The sequence below is a fragment of the Podarcis bocagei genome (assembly GCF_964188305.1).
Source record: "Podarcis bocagei genome assembly, chromosome: 4".
NCBI classification, from domain to species: domain Eukaryota; kingdom Metazoa; phylum Chordata; class Lepidosauria; order Squamata; family Lacertidae; genus Podarcis; species Podarcis bocagei.
The window spans coordinates 67,129,236-67,149,212 of NC_138128.1; the positions used below are offsets into that span (position 1 = coordinate 67,129,236).

General features: G+C 45.6%; 1 protein-coding gene and 1 long non-coding RNA gene across 2 annotated transcripts in view; one reads left to right on the forward strand and one right to left on the reverse strand.

Moving 5' to 3' along the window:
* The window catches only part of LOC308584807, a 223,025-nt gene that overhangs the window by 52,125 nt on the left and 150,923 nt on the right, over positions 1 to 19,977 (forward strand). The gene's annotated exons all lie outside the window — the stretch shown is intronic.
* RPP30 (ribonuclease P/MRP subunit p30) lies at positions 1,213 to 19,138 on the reverse strand. Its single transcript, XM_081189817.1, has 11 exons — positions 19,013 to 19,138; positions 17,778 to 17,833; positions 15,896 to 15,952; positions 14,684 to 14,758; positions 13,100 to 13,171; positions 9,543 to 9,632; positions 8,727 to 8,843; positions 6,652 to 6,681; positions 5,613 to 5,650; positions 4,167 to 4,246; positions 1,213 to 2,250 (listed from the first exon to the last, which is right to left on the reverse strand). The coding sequence occupies exons 1-11, from the start codon at positions 19,092 to 19,094 to the stop codon at positions 2,144 to 2,146; spliced, it is 804 nt and encodes a 267-aa protein (XP_081045943.1). The 5' UTR covers positions 19,095 to 19,138; the 3' UTR covers positions 1,213 to 2,143.

The following is a 19,977-nucleotide window of genomic DNA, read 5'->3' on the forward strand; positions in this document are numbered from 1 at the left end:
TTTTGGGGGGGGGAATGAATAAAAAAAATTATTTCCCCCCCACACCGCGGCTGCCGCCCCAAGCCTTGCGCACACCTGCCCGAAGCACGGGGCACCCTCCGGAGACTTGCCGCCCCAAGACTCGCGCGCTCGGCGGGACCTCCTGCCGGGCGCGCAAGGCTTGCGGACACTCGCCGGGGCGGCAGGCTGCTGCCCGCAAGCCTTGTGAGCCCGCGGGAACTCCCGCCGGGCTTGCAAGGCTTGCGGATAGCTTCCTGAAGCCTGGAGAGCGAGAGGGGTTGGTGCGCACCGATGCCTCTCGCTCTCCAGGCTTCAGCGAAAGCCTGCATTCGCCCCATAGGACGCACACACATTTCCCCTTCATTTTTGGAGGGGAAAAAGTGCGTCTTATGGGGCGAAAAATACGGTACATTGGTGCTGAGAGGAGAATTAGGGGCAATTTAAAGTGGAGAAGCAGAAGGAACAGGGCTGAGCACTCCCTTCCAAAATCACCTATCCCAGGCTTCCTCAACCTCGGCCCTCCAGATGTTTTCGGCCTACAACTCCCATGATCCCTAGCTAGCAGGACCAGTGGTCAAGGATGATGGGAATTGTAGTCTTAAAACATCTGGAGGACCAAGGTTGAGGAAGCCTGACCTACCCTCACTTGATTTCCTCTTGGGAAGGCTTGCTTCTGGCCTTGGATCCTAGTCGGAAGAAAAGCGGCACTTTCCTGCTAATCATCTTCTCTGCATGAAATCGCCTCTGCCCACCTTCCCCCACTCTGTCTCCTTTGGACAGCAACCTGTGTTCCAGAGCACAGTTATGAGCAGCTCCTTTTAATTCAAACCTTTAATTTAACGCAATAAAAAGAAAAGCTCTTAGAACTTCTCTTCCCCCTCACACACACACCTTTGGGGAGAAAGCCAATTACAGCCGTGCCTTAGGAAACTGAAGATAAAAGGGCATCACGTGGAAGAATAGACATTACAAGGTAATGAGACAGAAAGCACCAGCCAAGTCTTAATTCTCTTGTTCCCATCAAGGTGAAGATGGCTGTTGGAGTTTCAGCTGGGCAGAAAGTAAGCTGTGTCTTACATGCGTAGGCAACAACCTTGTTAGTCAATGGCAGACGGCCTTCTCAGTGGTGGCGCCTGCCCTGTGGAACGCCCTCCTATCAGATGTTAAGGAAATAAACAACTATCTGATTTTTAGAAGACACCTGAAACCAGCTCTGTTTAGGGAAGTTTTTAATGCTTTATCTTTTATAGTGGTTTTAATATTCTGTTGGGAGCCACTCAGAGTGGCTGGGGTGGGGAATAAACAAACAAACAAAATGGCCCCTTGCTCAGGATGTGAAACAACCATTGTGCATGTTCAAATAGTTTTGAGGGGGGAACAAATACATCAGGCAATGGATACTACACTCAGCTGCGGTCCATCCACTGGTGTGGATAGGAAAATGGCAGACCATGCTAAAGAAAAACATTGAAATTTACCAGTGGTGAAGCAGGTTTGTTGCCGTTCCACAAACAGCTAAAAACGTAGAAGCAACAGCAATGGAAACCACTCTAGTTGTACGGCACCCTAATGCACGTTGACCAAAATGTTCCAGATGGTCAGGTCTCCCTACTATACACACACACACAAGGTATGGTTAGCAAACGTACAACTTCAGCTCCCACTGCAAGAGTATGCAACTTCTTTCCCCGGGCAGAAACAATAGTATACGCTCACAGCTCCGCAGTTTGGAATTCACAGTTGCAACCTGTGACTTTAATTTGGTGGTCAGGTACCAGGAAAACTCTGCAATCATTTGTGTGTGCGTGCACGAACTGATTTGATAGTGATCAGGTGATTACGCATCTGGGGAGATTCGAGTCCTAGAAACTTACCAAACAAAAGGGTTGGTAAAAAATAAAGCAAGTCTTCAGTACAAAAGGTTTCATCATAAAAGAGTGTGTCTGTAATCTCCCATTCCTATTCCAATGGGAAGCCATGGAATATTATCTTCTGCCCTGGTGTCCACAGTCAAGTCGCTCCACTGAGGCTTACCCACAATGAATTGTCAAATCGTAAAGCACCCTATTCTTATCAAGCCACGCAACTGGGGTATTTTAGAGGTTTGGGGGGGTTGATGGCTCCCCTGAAAAGAGCCTTCTTGTCACAAAGCCGTCTTGGCTTTTTTACTGACTGGAGTAGTCTCATCTTCCTCCGTGGTTCGAGTTTTTTTCTTGGTGTACACTACGCCAGAGGCAGTCTTCCGGGCTTCTGAAATCAAAACGGAGGGAGACATTTAGAAAGGATCCCCGAATCACAAGCTGCTGGCTTGCAAAATGGCACTCGGAACGAGGCACAGCTAAGTGAACAAGGCAAGGGCTCCACACCACTGTGCTATAGCGACTTCAACCAAGGAGACCACACCTGTACAACTAAGGGAGCTGATCCACCATCTGCAACTGCCACCATCACTATCATGGCAGCGTTTTGCTATCAAAAAAGGGACCAGATAGACGTTGAGCAGATGAAATGCGGCACAGGAACAGACCCATACAGGTATGTCAGCTATAACTAGGCAAGATAGGCAGCCTTTGCATCATTAATTGGGCAGGTGAACAGGGCAACTCAACTGGCTCTTGCAAGATGCTCTAGAAACTAGGTCACCACAAAACATTCTGCACACTCCCGAGCTCCGCAGACCTATAAAGTCAAAGCACTTATTTGGAATCATTTAAATGAAGGCAGTGCTGACACATCCTCTGCTCATCCAGGACGGTAGTCTAGGCCAGGAACCTGTGGCCCTCCAGCTGTCATTGGGACTCTAAAACTTCCCAAACGTCACAGATGAGGGGAGCCGTGCTCCATCAACTTCTGAGTGCATCGTGCCAAGCAATCCTAGTCTAGGGAACACGGCGTTTTAAATGCTGAAGCCAGTGTGGTGTAGTGGTTAAGAGCGGTGGACTCGTAATCTGGTGAACTGGGTTCGATTCCCCGCTCCTCCTCATGCAGCTGCTGGGTGACCTTGGGCCAGTCACACTTCTCTGAAGTCTCTCAGCCTCACTCACCTCACAGAGTGTTTGTTGTGGGGGAGGAAGGGAAAGGAGAATGTTAGCCGCTTTGAGACTCCTTAGGGGGAGTGATAAAGCGGGATATCAAATCCAAAAAAAAAAAAAAAAAAAAAAGGTGCTCTGTCACCATTTATGGTGTAGTGGTTAAGAGCGGTAGTCATGTAATCTGGGGAACCGGGTTCGCGTCTCCGCTCCTCCACATGCAGCTGCTGGGTGACCTTGGGCCAGTCACACTTCTGTGAAGTCTCTCAGCCCCACTCACCTCACAGAGTGTTTGTTGTGGGGGAGGAAGGGAAAGGAGAATGTTAGCCGCTTTGAGACTCCTTAAAGGGAGTGAAAGGTGGGATATCAAATCCAAACTCTTCTTCTTCTTCTACCACTCAGGGTGAGGGCCTGGATGGGTGGAGGGTGTGGGGGAAAGCGGTTAAGCTACTCAAAAGCCACAGAGTGAGAATCTGTTGGCACAGAGTGCGGCCCACTTTGTGTGATGGACAGAGAAGGAACGGCTGGGCTGCATTAAGTGGGAAAATCGGGTGGGAACTGCTGCTCAAACCACCGGTTGTTTATTCTGTTTCAATCTGCTTGAATGTTTTATTTACTTTTACCTAGGTGTTTGGTTAAATTGGAAATAATTTTGATGCTGTAGTTTTGCTTGTTTACCTTATGGTAGATTGTTAAATTGTTTCTTGGACCTGTTTATACGATTTTGTAATTTATGTATCTACCCATGACTTTTCCTATGACTTCTGTTCCCTGCTTTGGGACTGAACACATTCATTGACGAGCGGGTAGAAATACTATAAATAAATAAAGCTAGTTTTACATTAGCGCAGGTATACTATTTCCCCCCTGTGATTTTAATATATAATATAATATTTAATAAGCCCACATTGCACTTTTTAAATAGACATTATGAAAACATTGCTTAGATTTAGGTAGGTAGCCGTGTTGCTGTGACACAGTAGAAATACTTAAACATACAATGTCCAGTAGCACCTTAGAGACCAACTAAGTTTGTTCTTGGTATGAGCTTCGGTGTGCATGCACACTTCTTCAGATTTATTAACTTTGGACATTCTTGCAAATACGTTCGTTATCCCAGTTACTGTTCCAGCTTACCTCCATGAAGCAGGACTGCTCTGCCATTCGTAGAAACTGCTGCCTTGGCATTGCTTTCAGACAGGCCAAACAGCCACCCTCTTTCCACTTTCGTTAAGGATATTCAAGCACAAAGAGGGCAAAACATGCTTGAGGCATAGCTAAGCACAGCTCCTCTACCAACCTACAAAAGCTACTGTGCCACACAGGACAGAGTACTGAAGTTGTCAAAGTTCAGCATGTTCAAATCACTCTCAGCTCCCCAGATATTGTGAGGACGGAAATCAGAATAACCTGTCTGAGAAAAGTGTTTGTCAAATTAAAGGGGTGGGGAATCTGCAGCCCTCCTGATGTTGTCAAGACCACAACTTCCACCATCCATTGCTATTTGTCTCCAGCTCCCAGCCAGCACGGACAGCATCATCATTCTAGAGGGCCACAGGTTGGCCACACCAATATTTTAACTTGGAGTGGTTGTGGCACTATATTCCAAACAATGATCTGAACCACTTAGCTGCTTCTCTGGTCACAGGTGTTTAAATACAGATTCATTTTCAAGGATAGCTAGGCAGGTTGGGATCTTTCTGTTCATTTAGTATTTTTGATGCAACAACCAAACATCAGAACCGAAACACCAGCACTAGATACCCGTGGTTCCAGTCTCTTAACATTCCGTATGACTACAGTAAGCTAGTATACGACCACCGAGCGTAGAAGAATATATATCTGCAGCATTTACAGGCTATTGCACACAAAGGCATTGGGAGACTGTTCTATTTATTGGCTGCCCAACAACAAAAAGGAATCTTGAGGCACTGGAGTGGGGATCTTCTAAACTTTTTTAGAATGCCTTATCTTAATTAGCAACTCTTGCCCATTATTCTAGTAATATTATGGGTTGGCTCTTCTGTTTTCCACTTTGTTATATCTGTGTATGCATTGTATTGTTTGAAAAAAAAAAGGCTTTTAAAAGAGAAAATGTAGAATGTTACTCCCAACCCCAAACTATCAATCTGTCCTTGCTGAATCCTGAAGGTCCACTGTCAGCCAGGACCCATTTGGCTCACCGTGCAAGAAAACCCCAGGAGATGATTTCCCCCTTCCCTCCCTAGTCCATCTCTTTCTCAGCTTCATGCTCCCTCTACACCACCCTTTGCAGACACCCTCCTTTTCAAATCACTGCTTTGTCTTCCTCCTCCATTTCTTTCAGCTACTTTCTTACCCTCCTAGCACTGCTTCAGCCTCACACCTTGTCTCCTGCCATCGCTACACAGCCCTTCCTTGTCTCTGGGCTCTCTTGCATTATTTCCTCTCCAAACTAACTGACCTTTCACTCCTCTCACAAAAAGCACAATCATTTATGAGCATTCTGCTGCTGACAGTTTTACCCTTCCAAGGAGAGGCTAACGGCTGTATCTCAGGCAGCGAAGTTCTGAAGGTCCTAACAAACACACTTGAAAAGGATACAGGTTCGCCACATCGTATGGACCTCGTAGTTGTAGAGGCTGCAATGGAAGAGAAAGCCATTATGCATGTGACAAATAAACAATTTTATACGCTAGGGAAGTGTATGGAATGTATGGATGTATGGAAGTGAAAGCTGGACCATAAAGAAGGCTGACCGCCGAAGAATTGATGCTTTTGAATTATGGTGCTGGAGGAGACTCTTGAGAGTCCCATGGACTGCAAGAAGATCAAACCTATCCATTCTGAAGGAAATCAGCCCTGAGTGCTCACTGGAAGGACAGATCGTGAAGCTGAGGCTCCAATACTTTGGCCACCTCATGAGAAGAGAAGACTCCCTGGAAAAGACCCTGATGTTGGGAAAGATTGAGGGCACAAGGAGAAGGGGACGACAGAGGACGAGATGGTTCGATAGTGTTCTCGAAGCTACCAGCATGAGTTTGACCAAACTGTGGGAGACAGTAGAAGACAGGAGTGCCTGGCATGCTCTGGTCCATGGGGTCACGAAGAGTCGGACATGACTAAACGACTAAACAACAACAACATACGCTAGGGCAGTGTTCTTCGCCCTTGGGCCCCCAAATGATGCTGAACTCCCAACCCCATTGGTCTGAGTCTGCCTGGTCAATGACCAGGGATTAGCCGTGCCTAGGAGTTGCTAGAAAAAACCAAAGAAATACCAAATTTTAGGTAAAGGTTATGTGAGTTTCCCCAAACGAAATGGAGTGTGTTGGAAGACATGTGTGTGCAAATGCTGCTTGGTTAGCAAAAGATAAATACAAAGGGATGATCATTCAAAAGGAACCCAGGAAGCTACCAGAGTCAGATCCTTGGCACATTTAGCTCAGTATTGTTTTCAATGACTTGGAAGCAGCTCTCCAGGATTTTAGAAAGCAACCTCAGTTCTAATGGAAGATGCCATGGATTGAACCCAGGATTTTCTATAGGCAACCCAAGTCCTCCAATGAAGCACGAATGTGAAGCACCCATTAGTCACTGCAGGACTACACAAACACAAACACAAACACACACACTCACTTACCTTTTCTGCTGCACTGGATAAAATTATATTCTAGGAAATAAGGCAACACAAAAAACTAATTAGTGGAAGTTTCTGAAGGCATTCTCTTTCTTCTTCAAAAGGCTTTCCCCAATGCAGAACCACCATGTGGACACAAAACGGCACATTATATACACACACACACACACACCCTCTGAGCAGCCTTGTGCACTGCAGTGCACAATTCAATGTGCAGATCTCACTGGGAAGCAAACATGCCATATGCACCTTCCTCACAAACTAATGAAGAACACCGGGGGGTGGGGACAAGTCCTGTGGGCACAGGGGAAAGGGCAAGACAAGGAAATAATTCAATATTGGTGATTAATCAAACCAAGACACTGCTATCGTGCACCTGAATCAGGAGTCTCTTAAGGTGCTTGGACCGAGCGGTTACAAGTCAATGTGCTGCAGAGATTTGAGAGGTGAAGTAGCAGTTAATAGGCCAGGGTTCAAAGCCCTCCTTAGTCATGAAGTTCACTGGGTGACTTTGGGGCTGTGACTTTTGCATAGCCTAAACTACCTCGCAGGGTTGTCGTAAGGATATAATAGTGCGTGTATGTACATGCCTATGTGTTGGGGTGGGTGGGGCAGAACCCATATACAGCCGTACCTGTTCCGGAAGTCCGTTCGACTTCCAAAATGTTCGGAAACCAAATTGCGGCTTCTGATTGGCTTCAGGAAGCTCCTGCAGCCAATCGGAAGCAGCGGAAGCCCTGTCAGACATTCGGCTTCCAAAAGAACGTTTGAAAACCAGAACACTCACTTCCGGTTTTCAATCGTTGGGGAGCTGGAACGCTTAACTCCCAAGGCGTTTGGGAGCCGAGGTATGACTGTATGCTGCTTCAGAGCTCCAGGAGGGAACAGTGGGCTATAAATAATAAAAAACATGGCATAGACTTGGGAGAATACATTCTCAGAAAAAAACTGGGATAGGTTACATTATTTCATGCAAACCTGACTCATCCTAATTCAAAACCACAACATCCATGACCGGCAAGAACAAAATGATGAACAAGACAAGCACCCATTCTGCTTTTGCCTGTCATGGGCAGGGGGGTGGTAGTTTGGGGCCCATCAGCTGGGGATGAAATGGGCCCCCACCCACACAAGACAGAACTTCGCTGACCCCACAGGCATGCAGACAAATATTGGTCTGCCAATAAAAGTAAGAAGCACAGGACCCATTCTCTGTGGCTTTCAGGGCCTATGCAATATTTAGCATCTTAGCTGAAGCAGAAGAAAAGGGGGAGGGGTTGGTCTACTTGAGAAGGGGTGGGGAACACTGGGTCCCCCAGATATTGCTGAACTACAATCCCCATCATCCTTGGTCACCGGCCATGTTTGCAGGGGCTGATGGGAGTTATAGTTCAGCAGCATCTGAAGGGCCTAAGGTCCCCTACTCAAATCTTATAATCTCCCAAAGTTGTGGATTACTCTTAGGACGGCAGCAGGCTATGTATGCACCATGCGGTTAAAACAACAACAACAACCCCAAACACTTTCCTGTTTTAAATAGGTAGGAAAGAGAGCGATGGAGGACCTCTTTTCTTTCTCTTACTCTCCACAACCTCCTCCACACCAAAAAATAGCCATGAAGTGCTGAGGTTCTGTTCTGACAGAGAGGGAAGGTTTCACAGAGGCTAATAAAAAGCATCCTCTTCCTGAAGCCTTCCCCCCCCCCCCGAGCCCCAAACAGCATTTCAAGGCTCCTGTCTTAGGATGGCCCAAATTCTGCTGAGAAGACACTCTTGTTAAGGGGCAGTGACCCAGACATTTCCCCTCTCCCCTTCCTTCAACAGGCAATCTGATGTTAATAGTCTGCCCTTCTTCAGGAGTTCCACAGCTTTCCCGAGAAAGTTTCCAAAGTCAGATACCTATCAGTCACACCGAGCTCTCAAACAATGATCTTTTGCTGCGGTAATCGAAGACCAACAGAAGGAAAAGGGGAACAGTTCAAGCTGCCAATTCTTAATTCAAAACAACATTAACTGGAAGGGGGAAAAAAAGTTCTGACGAAAAAGAAGTGGGGCAAACCTGCTCATTTTGAGCCTCACCTTCCCTCGGCAGATCTGCATCAGGCTGAGCGCATTTGAAACCGTGTATCTCCTCATTGTGGAGTCTTTGATGGCAGGCACATAAATAAGTTCAAAGTAGATGCCTCGATCTATTGCCTTCACATGAAAGAAAAACAAACAGAAGCTGAAGGGAGTGTGACACAGTCAACGTCTCACAGCTATTGTATATTATTGATGTGTTTTCCCCACTGTCTCATCTCCTCCAAAAAGCAGAGGCACCCAGTGGGACAAAGTTAATGGCTCTCTACAAAAGCAAAAGTCCCTCCTCCTCCTCTGATACACATAACATAAAAAACGCACTTGGGATTTCCAAACTGTAAAGTGTTTGGCAATTCCACACCTCTGCAGATCTGGTATTGCTTCTTCTGGGTTTTTTTTAACGGGAGAATTTCGATTTTGGCAGGGTGTATAAAAGTCCAAGCAGTGCCACAAAAGTACATGCCCACCTTGTTAATTAATTAATGCTATTTATATACTGCTTAATTACTGTAGATTTCTATCCATTATATTTTACCTGCCCAATCAGAATGAATTTCAGGAACCAAAAATGTCTTATTGAAAAATACAAATTTTGAGCTGCCTGGCCCCCAAATGTGAAACTAGGCATTCCGTTTTGGCAACTGTAACCCTGATTTAAGAATCCATTGGGTGCCTGGGCTTATATATCTGTGTTTCTAACATGATACCTGACCTGCTTCTCCACAGAGGACAAAACTGTTAATGGACAAGCAGAAAAACATAAGGAGAAAGAAGAGGAATGTCAGGACTGCGCACGACATTTGCAGGCCACCTTACCACATTCACAGAGGGTCTCTTAAAGTAGAACGGCAGCTTTTCTGTTACGTTGATGCACACAATATCTACGTCTAAGGTTGTGCAGGCCACCTGTATTGCAAATTTGAAAGCAGAGGGTTACTTTTTTTAAAAAAAAAAAAAGGCGGACACTGACATACTTGCATAGTTTCCCTACAAGTTCTAGTATTGTGCCCTGCAGCAGAATAGCTGACAGGAAAGCAATTGTTGCCCAAGTGTCAAGGAAAGAGTTAGCACCCAAGGACTCTACTCCAGACCAGGGATGGGGAAAGCTGTGGCCTTCTAGGCATGGTTGAATGGTAGCTCCCATCAGTCCTAGCCAAAATTGTCAGCTCCCATCTTCATAGGATGGAAATGAGCGGTTTTACTGGATTGCTTCTATTCCGTATGTTGATTATTCTTAGTTGAAAATTTAAGGGTTTCATTGAAGCAAGAACTGAGTAGATTGGGTGGGTGTACAGAGAGCCCGATGGTTGAATCAAGTGTATGTGGGGGCTGTTATGTTTACGTTATAGTTTTGTGTACTGTGAATGTGTATGTGATTTTGGAGACAGTATGATTATGTGTTTCTTTTTATAAGACGTACGAGATTTCCAAGATATTATACTATAATTATGCTGCATTTTGATGTTTTCCACAGGATCTGCTTTTGTGGCTCTTAAGTTGTCTTTACAAATGTACATTGTCTAAAAACATTTATTGTTGTTTAATTACGTTACTTAAAATGTGGAACTGCTGTGAGGTACAGAATGCAGAATCCGAACTGTATTTCTTATATCGGCACCATTTTGTGGAGATATACAAGCTGCTTAGAGATTTCTGTTGACGTGTGAAGCGGTATATAAACTAAACGAAGCCCAACAGCACCTTGGAGACCACAGGTTCTTCATCCCTGCAATGGACCTAGTTTATTCTTCCAGCACTGCATGTTGAGGTCAGGGCGGAAAGGGGTTAATCAGAGCAGCATTCAAAGAGCAGAGATCTCATACGTTTAATGATGGTATGTAAAACCCTGGGGCAAACTATCAGTACCTCTAACTGCTGAGAGGAAGGAAGGAATATTTCTGAGCCAAAAGATGAGGGAGGTTCTCTTTGAACACCTCACTGAGCTGCAGCCCTTAGGAATATCCGTTTACCACCCCCCATCACACATTCCTCACAAGTCCCAAAACTTTGGGGAAGGTAGTCTAACTGAGATGAAGGAATGCAAAGGAGGAATCCAACTAAAAATGGTTATGTTCTCTGGAATTTGGAAAGCACATACACTCCCTTCATATGATATCAAAACATAGTCTATCTATGGGCTTTCCCCTCTTGAGCGTCACATACAGTGATCCTTACAATAACCCTGTAAAGCAGGACAGCATTGCAAAAGAGAGGCTAGGACAGAGGATGTAGTTTGTCCAAGGACCCTCAGGGAGTGTCTAGGGCAGTGTTAAAGCTCGACAGCTAGCAATTTCCTTGACACCAGAAAGAAAACTCGGCTGATTCCGTTCTTGAAACTGTGGCAACATTCACACCATCAAAAGGAATCTTAAACAGAATCTGCATCAGCCAGGGATACAAAACCCACAAGAAAGGGAGTTATTCAAACCGCAGCAACAGCAAAGCTGGCCAACATTCGTCCAGAACGCTGATGTTAGAAAAGAAAACTTAACCACTGGCTTTTGTACAAACTCTCGATTTTTCCATGACTTGTAGGGATTTAAAATACTAAGTATGCAGAGAAAAGAAAACCTTGGGGTAGGGGTGAGGGCAAGGTGGGAAGAATGCTGAAATGTGGCCTATTATTCTGGAAAAAATTATTTCCTTCCTTTAACAAGAGGCAACACTGCCATCTGCTGGATACAGGACTACTCTCCATACCAAATATAGCACTTGAAAACCCAACTAGTTCCTGTCCCAGTGTGCAACTGTTGTATGTTTACAGTTAAAAACCCCCATATTGTTGCTAGATAAATAATAGCAGTATTTTTTCTCTTGCCTTGGCATTCACCCAAGAAGCATCGTTCAGTGAAATCTCTCCTCACATCAGAAAGAACAGAAATCTCCATTAGATCCCTGCTTGTCAATCACTACAAGAAGCAGTAGTAGCATGCATGTAACCCTGCGGGATGCATTCCCTTTGTGGGTATAAACCTTCTTGCAGTGGGAAAGACAAAAGGCTGGGACAATGGACATGACTCCAACCTCTGTAGAACAGGCTACATCAGAGATTCTCATGCAGGAGAGCAAACAAGAGTCATTCTCACAGTTCAAGGCCCTTGAGGAGGGCAGAGAAGTGAAGGGGGTAGCCTAGAGAGAAGGCCGTTGGATACGAGGTCTGAAGGGCCAAATGTGGCCTGTAGGCCCAAGACTTCCCAGCCCGATACAGTGGTGCCCCGCAAGACGAAATTAATTCGTTCTGCAAGTTTTGTCGTCTAGCGAATTTTTCGTCTTGCAAATCACGAAATCCCATAGGAATGCATTGAAAATCAATTAATGCGTTCCTATGGTCAAAAAAAGTCCAAACAAAGCCAAATTTGGTACAACAACAGTTTATTAACTGCTCTTTAAAGTCACACATACTGTAAAGAGCAGTTCAAAAATTGAAGGGAAAATAAATTAACTTTATAAACAAAACATGTATTTGTTTTTAGACAAAGGAAACAAAGTCGCGAGACGTTTTCGTCTTGCGAAACAAGCCCATAGGGAAATTCGTCTTGCGAGGCAAATCGAAAACGGAAAAACCTTTCGTCTAGCGAGTTTTTTGTCTTGCGAGACATTCGTCTTGCGAGGTACCACTGTATAGCACTTTGAACACTTCAAAGCCCCTCACAAATGTGTTTGGACAACAGTATCTTGGCTTACTAAGCCAATATGAAGGAAGCACACGTCCGGCTACAGTTTTTTGTTATGTCTAGTCCAGGAAGTCTTCCTCCAGTCTTCCTTATCAGATGCAGCTTGAGCTGTGGCCACCAAGGAAAAATGTCCCTTTGGGTCATCTGACATCACTGTGATGTCAGATGACTGACAGGCGAGCAGCTTTCGGAGGGCCCGTCTTAGCGAAAACACAGAGCGAGTCAATAATCTGCAACTGCCTTGGGGAGAGTCACTCTTGGGCATGGGTAGGCAAACTACCCAGGGGCCGGATCCGACCCAATCGCCTTCTAAATCGGCCAGACGGTCCGGGAATCAGTGTGTTTTTACATGAGTAGAATGTGTGCTTTTATTTAAAATGCATCTCTGGGTTATTTGTGGGGCATAGGAATTCATTCATTCTTTTTTCCCAAAATATATTCTGGCTCCCCCCGCAAGGTCTGAGGGACAGTGGACTGGCCCCCTGCTGGAAAGGTTTGCTGACCCCTGCTCTTGGGCATCAATCACTGAGCTGCCCATTGGCAGACCTGTGATCCACAGCAGCAACTACACCACATGAAGAAATAAAGAGTAGGATCAGGCATTAGCAGTGCCATTAGCGGCTTCTGAGTTTTTGCAACTTCCTTCACAACTAAAATGCTCGGGGGGCGGTGGGGGGAGAAGCAATTTTTAAAACTTACATGAAAGAGTTTTCCACTCTTAGGAAACACAGCAAAGATGTCATAAAATTTTATGTTGGTAGATGTCGATCTCTAGGACAGAAAAAAGAAAAAGTGTAACATTAAAAAAACCATTTTTCAGACTAGCCATTTAAGCTGGTGCTTTAAGCCTGGCCATAGCCCATCTCAGCAGAGAACTGTAACTGAAGGGACTGGAAGAAGCTGCTTGTAGCCAACGTGTCTCCTCCAGCACTTTAAATCCAATGCACTTTTTAAAGGGGGGGGGGAATGCCCTGTTGACAAATGGAGTGTGTTCCTCTCTCCTGAGAAAGCAATTTGCATTCAAAGCGCTGGGGGAAGAGTTTAGAATACAAACTACTTTCTCTCCATAGGGGAAAATGCTGTTTTCAAGCATGTTGGCTCCCAGAGAAGAGCTCACTGCTAAGACTACAAACCTTGGCTATAGATCGTGGTTGAGGAAGAGACACTTTAACCATGATACCAGGTTCGGATGATACACTAAGCCAAACCTTGACTTTGCTCCTGCGCTGTGCTAACAGAACTGGAGGCAAGCAAAGCAGGCTTGAACGCCTCTGAGTGGGCAAATTTGCACAGTCCTGGTAAATTTGGTTTACCAAGTTAAACCATGGTAAATTTGGTTTACCATGGTGCGCAAGCGAGGCCAGTTTTTCCACTGCTCATGAAGCCAGATTGCCAGTTGATCCATCCAACATTGGCTACATGTAGGCCTTTTTTCATCTGGCCTGGGAGGGAGATGCCCTGACTGATTTCAGCTACAAAAAGCTGAAGCTGCTTCTTCAGCACAAGGTTGACTTGTAGGCAACCATTTTCCTGAGGGATGTTAGTGTCTTCAAATGGCCAAATACAGAAGTTTTTATTGCTGCCCCCCCCCCCAGATTGCCAGTGTGACATTTCTTCCATAAACAACTAAAAGATGTGCTGGCAGGCAAATTAGTAAAATTATATTGTGAACTAGTAACTTTGGTAGACGTTTATGAAGGTGGTGGTGATGTTCCATGGAAATCTGCAAATTTGACTAGACTTTAAAAAAACTACAAATTTAGACATTGGGGGTTATTCAAATTTCTCGTGGAAGAGAGTTCCAGAGGTCAGCAAAGTTGTAAGGTAAAGGTAAAGGACCCCTGACCATTAGGTCCAGTCGTAACCGACTCTGGGGTTGCGGCACTCATCTCGCTTTCTTGGTCGAGGGAGCCGGCGTACAGCTTCCAGGTCATGTGGCCAGTATGACTAAACCGCTTCTGGGGAACCAGAGCAGCGCACGGAAATGCTGTTTACCTTCCCGCCGGAGTGGTACCTATTTATCTACTTGCACTTTGATGTGCTTTTGAATTGCTAGGCTGGCAGGAGCAGGTACAGAGCAACGGGAGCTCACCCCGTCGCGGGGATTCGAACCGCCGATCTTCTGATCAGCAAGTCCTAGGCTCTGTGGTTTAACCCACAGCGCCACCCACGTCCCCTACAGCAAAGTTGTAGTCTATCACTATAAAGCTCAACAGATTCTAAGCCACTCTTCTTCTTCTTTCTGTGAAATAGAAAAGGTTGTGAACTGCATCATAAGCTTACTAGAATATTGCAGTGCGATGGATCAGAAACAACAAGTGTTAGCCTCGATAAAATCTTAATTGGCTTGGATTTCCCCTGCAAAGAAGAAGAGAAGCAGCCGTGAGGAAAAGGAGTGAAACAGAAACCTTGGCAACATGCCTCCTACTCATCATTAATACAAAAATGAAGAATGATGCTGTGTTCAAAATTGGTGCCCACACAAATCTTGTATCTTTGCCCTTTCTTTAATTCATCAGGAGTGTTGGCAACCAAGGTCTATTTTTAGTCAGACAAAAGGGCTATAACTGTGCTGTTCATAGTCAAGTAATAAGCCCTTACACTGAGGACTCAAGGACGCTGCTCCTGGTGGAGAAGACTCTGTTACTTTTCACTAAAGACGCTTATAACTGCTGCAGTTAAGCAGCTCCTTGCTTACAAGCCCACTTCTAACAACTTCACTCAGAATTACCCTTAAATTGCAACCCATCAATGGAAAGTGAGACAGTTGACCATTTCTGCTAATTACCCCCCTGCTTCCTTGTTGCAATGTACTCTACGTGGAGCTACCTTTGAAGGTGACCCAGTAACTACAACTAATCCAAAATGTGGCAGCTAGATTGTTGACTGGGAGCGGCCACAGAGTCCACGTAACACCAGTCTTGAAAGACCTACATTGGCTCCCAGTACATTTCCGAGCACAATTCAAAGTGTTGGTGTTGACTTTAAAGCCCCAAATGGCCTTGGCCCAGTATACCTGAAGGAGTGTCTCCACCCCCATCGTTCTACCTGGACACTGAGATCCAGTGCCAAGGGCCTTCTAGTGGTTCCCTCACTGTGAGAAGTCAATTACAGAGAACCAGGCAGAGGGCCTTTTCGGTGGTGGCGCCCACCTTGTGGAACGCCCTCCCATCAGATGCAGCTCTGTCTCCCAACACCTCTCAGCACCCTTAAGAAACTACAGTTCCCAGGATTCTTTGCATAGTCAGTACTAAAATGTACAGCTGCTGCTACTACTATTTCCACGTTTTAAGTAATAGCAACAATAAATCTCAAAGGAAGTACGTAAGTCAAATAAGGAACATAGGAAATGTTTTGAGGCAAATGACTCTCCTTTTCCAGAAAAATTCCCCACAGAAAAAAGTTATCCCGAAAACCCACATCACTGCCTTCAATAGATACTCTAAACATGTCCTTGAGAACAAATTATAGCTAGTAAAACACATCTGGACATACCTGTACAAGAGGCAGGGCTGTAAACAATTCTTTGGGAGACAATGGCTTGACAATTTCCTGGAAATAAACAACACACAAACATGCTTAGTTGTTTTAAATGAAGCATGTAAGCAAAAGCTAGGAATCTATTTCTTAAAAACACACACACAATGATGTAAAGTAGCAACCAAACTAAGATGAATGGGATCTTTTATACACTGTGCTTGCTGGACTGGAGAAGTATCAGGTGGGCCAAATTCCAGAGCTCCTGACAAACATATGTTGCACAAGGCTTTGTCGTGAAGACTTACATTTAAAGTGCATTCCTATACATTGTCTATTCACTTCTGAGTCCAATTGGGTTTAATAGCATTTGATCCCAGTAAGAGCGTATAGGATTGCAGCTTCAAGTCTGCTTTTTTGCTTCTAACTAGGAAACTCTAACAGCATATAAACATGTAAGAAAATCAGGGCTTATACAGACACATTTATGATCAGACCCACTGAAGCACTCAGACTGGCTGGGGTAGCTCAGTCAGTTGAGCCCTAAGTTGGGCAAAAAAGAAATCTGGCACTAAATGACCCTCGTGGTCCCTTCCAACCCTACATTTCCTTTTTTGTACTATAAACATCCCACTGGTTGGGCATAATCCTCCCAAAGTTAATGAGTGTGAAATCCATGCTCATGTGAAAGATGACGAGAGTGAAATGCAGTAATGGCTCAAATGTCCTGATCATGCTCATTTATGTTTTCTGGTGCACGTTCAACTTCAGCCAAAATGAAATTTCAGAGTTTTCTTAAAGACTCAGCACCAGCCTCCTCATATGCGAAGCACTTTTATCTACCACCCAATCTGAAGCACAGCTAGAAATCACGCGATATGGGAGTGTTTATGTTTGAAAGTCACTGCCATGGACACTTACTGTAATGACCAGTGGCTTATAGCAGCCATTATGGCTATGCCACAGCCTTTTTTTGTGTGGCGGCCCCAACCGAGTTCAGTGGGGCTTACCTCCAGGTAAGCATGCCCATCAACCAGAAAAATGATTCCATGAACAAGAGTGGGAGGGTGGAGAATTTATCGAAACTCCTCACACTGCTGAGCCTATTTCCCAATGTGTCAGTTGAATTACCATTAATCTGGGTGTCCTACTACAACCACAATACCTTTTTTACACGGGGGGTGGTAAGACTTCCTCCATTTGGGTAGAAGTAAAAGGGTAAAGGTAAAGGACCCCTGAAGAGTTAAGTCCAGTCAAAGGAGACTATGGGGTTGCAGCACTCATCTCGCTTTCAGACCGAGGGAGCTGGTGTTTGTCCACAGACAGCTTTCCGGGTTATGCGGCCAGCATGACTAAACCGCTTCTGGTGCACGGAGGACCGTGACAAGTGCCAGAGCACACGGAAACGCCGGTTACCTTCCCGCTGCAGTGGTACCTATTTATCTACTTGCACTGGCATGCTTTTGAACTGCTAGGTTGGCAGGAGCTGGGACAGAGCAACGGGAGCTCACACTCTGTCACGGGGATTTGAACCGCCAACCTTCCGATCAGCAAGCCCAAGAGGCTCAGTGGTTTAGACCACAGCGCCACCCGTGTCCTGCATTTGGGTAGAGCTGCAAAATGAGCATGTGAAAAAGACCCCTAACACACACACACCCCTGTGAGCATGGGCCTCTGGAGTGAATTCAGTGCCCTTGTTCCTCTTCTGCATGTTCAGTATATATACAACAGGGAAGAAAGGACACCTGTATAGTATGTAATTAGCAGCATGATCGCTGCTAGCATAAACCCTCCCACTACTTCTTTTGCAGTCATCTCTCAATTCAGCAAAGTTTCTATAACGGTCTGCTTTGCCGCACCTGCACAAGCCCCTATAGTGTTTTAAAATACAAAGTCCTACCTTCTTCTTTTCATCATAGTCAACGACGTAATTGATTGCAACAGTCGAATAGCCAACTAAAAAGCAAAGCACAGGCAATTTTTAATAATAATAATAATAATTAAAACAACAACAACAATGGATAGAATTTAGTCGTCATGTTCAGAGATGAACAACTCAGAGGAACAATAGCAATTGCTATTCAGGATTGTGTGAGTTTGCTTGCTTGCTTTCCTCTCACCTCTCCATCCTTTCCTTTTTGTGTCATGTCTTTTTCAGATTCTAAGTCCAAGACCATTGGAATATGTTAGGCAGTTAGTTTTATTTGTTTATAAGAAAGTCTGATACTTTTTTTTGGCTGGAAACCAGGGTATAAATACTTCTAATGAATAAACAGAATTCCTCACATTTGATACAACGAAAACAAGCGTAGCTTTGTTGCATGTCAGGATCTGCCAGTAACCCGGTAAAAGAAGCCCAAAAAGCATTATCTCCTCTAACTACCAGTTCCATATTTCAGCTTAGGTCTGGGAGGGAGAAGGGAGCAGTTCTTAAAACACATCCTGCAGACAAAAAGCTCCCCGGCTGTAGTGGTTTTATTTTTACCCTTCTATCCTTGTCTAGGAAACCTTGCTACCAAAAAAAAATTAATAATTCTTGTGCTGATTTTGAGGAGCTAACACGAGGTCTATTTCAGTGTGCCAGAAGTTCTCGGGTACCATCAAAGTAAGCCTTCCTTCGGCTTCTTAAAAAGAAAATCGGCGTTAGGGACTGTGCTCCTGCTCTGAGCGCATGTGCGGAGCCTTCCCCAATCCGACCATTTAGGGACGACCCTGAAATCCTGGGCAAACCGAGGCAAGTGCTGCCCAACAACGTGTCGCCAGCGATCCTTACGAACCATCTCGTCTCGAGGAACAAAATGATCATCCCCGCGCCCCCGGGGATCGGAGCCTGAGCGCGCGGGCTGAGAGGGAGCAGAGGCGCGCCTAAGTCCTTGCTCATGGGGGTGGGGAGGACGGGAATGAAGATTTGAACTCCAATTAAAAACTCTGTACATAGCTTTTAAGAATGCAGCAAAGGCACGCGCGCGCACAACCCCGCACGTTATCCTTTCCAAAAGCGCCCATGGAGCATCGACACAAGCGGCAAGGGAGACGTCCCAAACCCGCGAGGGGGGCATGCAGAGCCAAGCTGGGGGTGCAGAGCCAGCCATTCCCCGCCCTCCCCAGCCCGATCTTTGCCCGCTGCCCACTCACGGTGCGCTGCCGCCTCCACCAGCTTCTGCAGCGACGCCTTCTCTGCCAAGTGGGGAATGTTCAGGTCCACAAACTCGGCCATGTTGAAGCCACGTGGTGGGGAAGCGCAGCTTCTAATGCCCTGGCGCCCCGCTGCATGCTGGGAGTTGTAGTCTTTCCGCCCACTTTCTTTCTCCCCCGCCCCCGTCTCACAGCGGGCGGGGATGTGGGACGGCCCAAGCTTAAAATCATAGCAGAGTTGGAAGGGGTCCATACCCTCCAACATTTCTCTGATGAAAATAGGGACGCCCCTTTACTATTTATACCCCACACATCTTACTGGGTTGCTCCAGCTTCTCTGGACAGCTTCCAACACACATAAAAGCATCATAAAAGATTAAACTTTTTTTTTTATTAAAAAAAACCCATTCCATATACCGTACAGGATTGCCTTCAGACGGCTCGGGGGTCGGGTAACTCCATACCCTCCAACATTTCCCCAATGAAAATAGGGACATCCTAAGGAAAAGTGGGATATTTCAGGAGCAAATCAGAAACAGGGATGGCTTCTGTAAATCAAGGACATCTCTGGAAACTAGGAGGGTCTGGGGGTTGCAGGGGCCGCCCATTCCAACCCCCTACAATGCAGGAATCTTTTGCCCAACGTGGGGCTTGAACCCACGACTCTGAGATGCTCTACAACCCAAAGCTGTAGGTTGTATAGCTTGCATATAAAGACAGGTTGCTGCTGGAAGCCTGAAGAGCTGGTCAAACTGGGAGATGATGCTAAGCTAGATGGACGAATAGCCTGACCTGGAGGGAGGCAGCTTTCTGGGTTCTTACCTAGCCCTGGAGTCAGTGCTTGAATTATAGAGGGAAAGGGCAGCCTTTAATGACATTCACAGACTCCATCCTTTCCTGTTAAAGCAATATCATACTGCCCGCCCCCCCTTGCACTTTTAAAAGTAGTTAAGGCAGCATTGCAA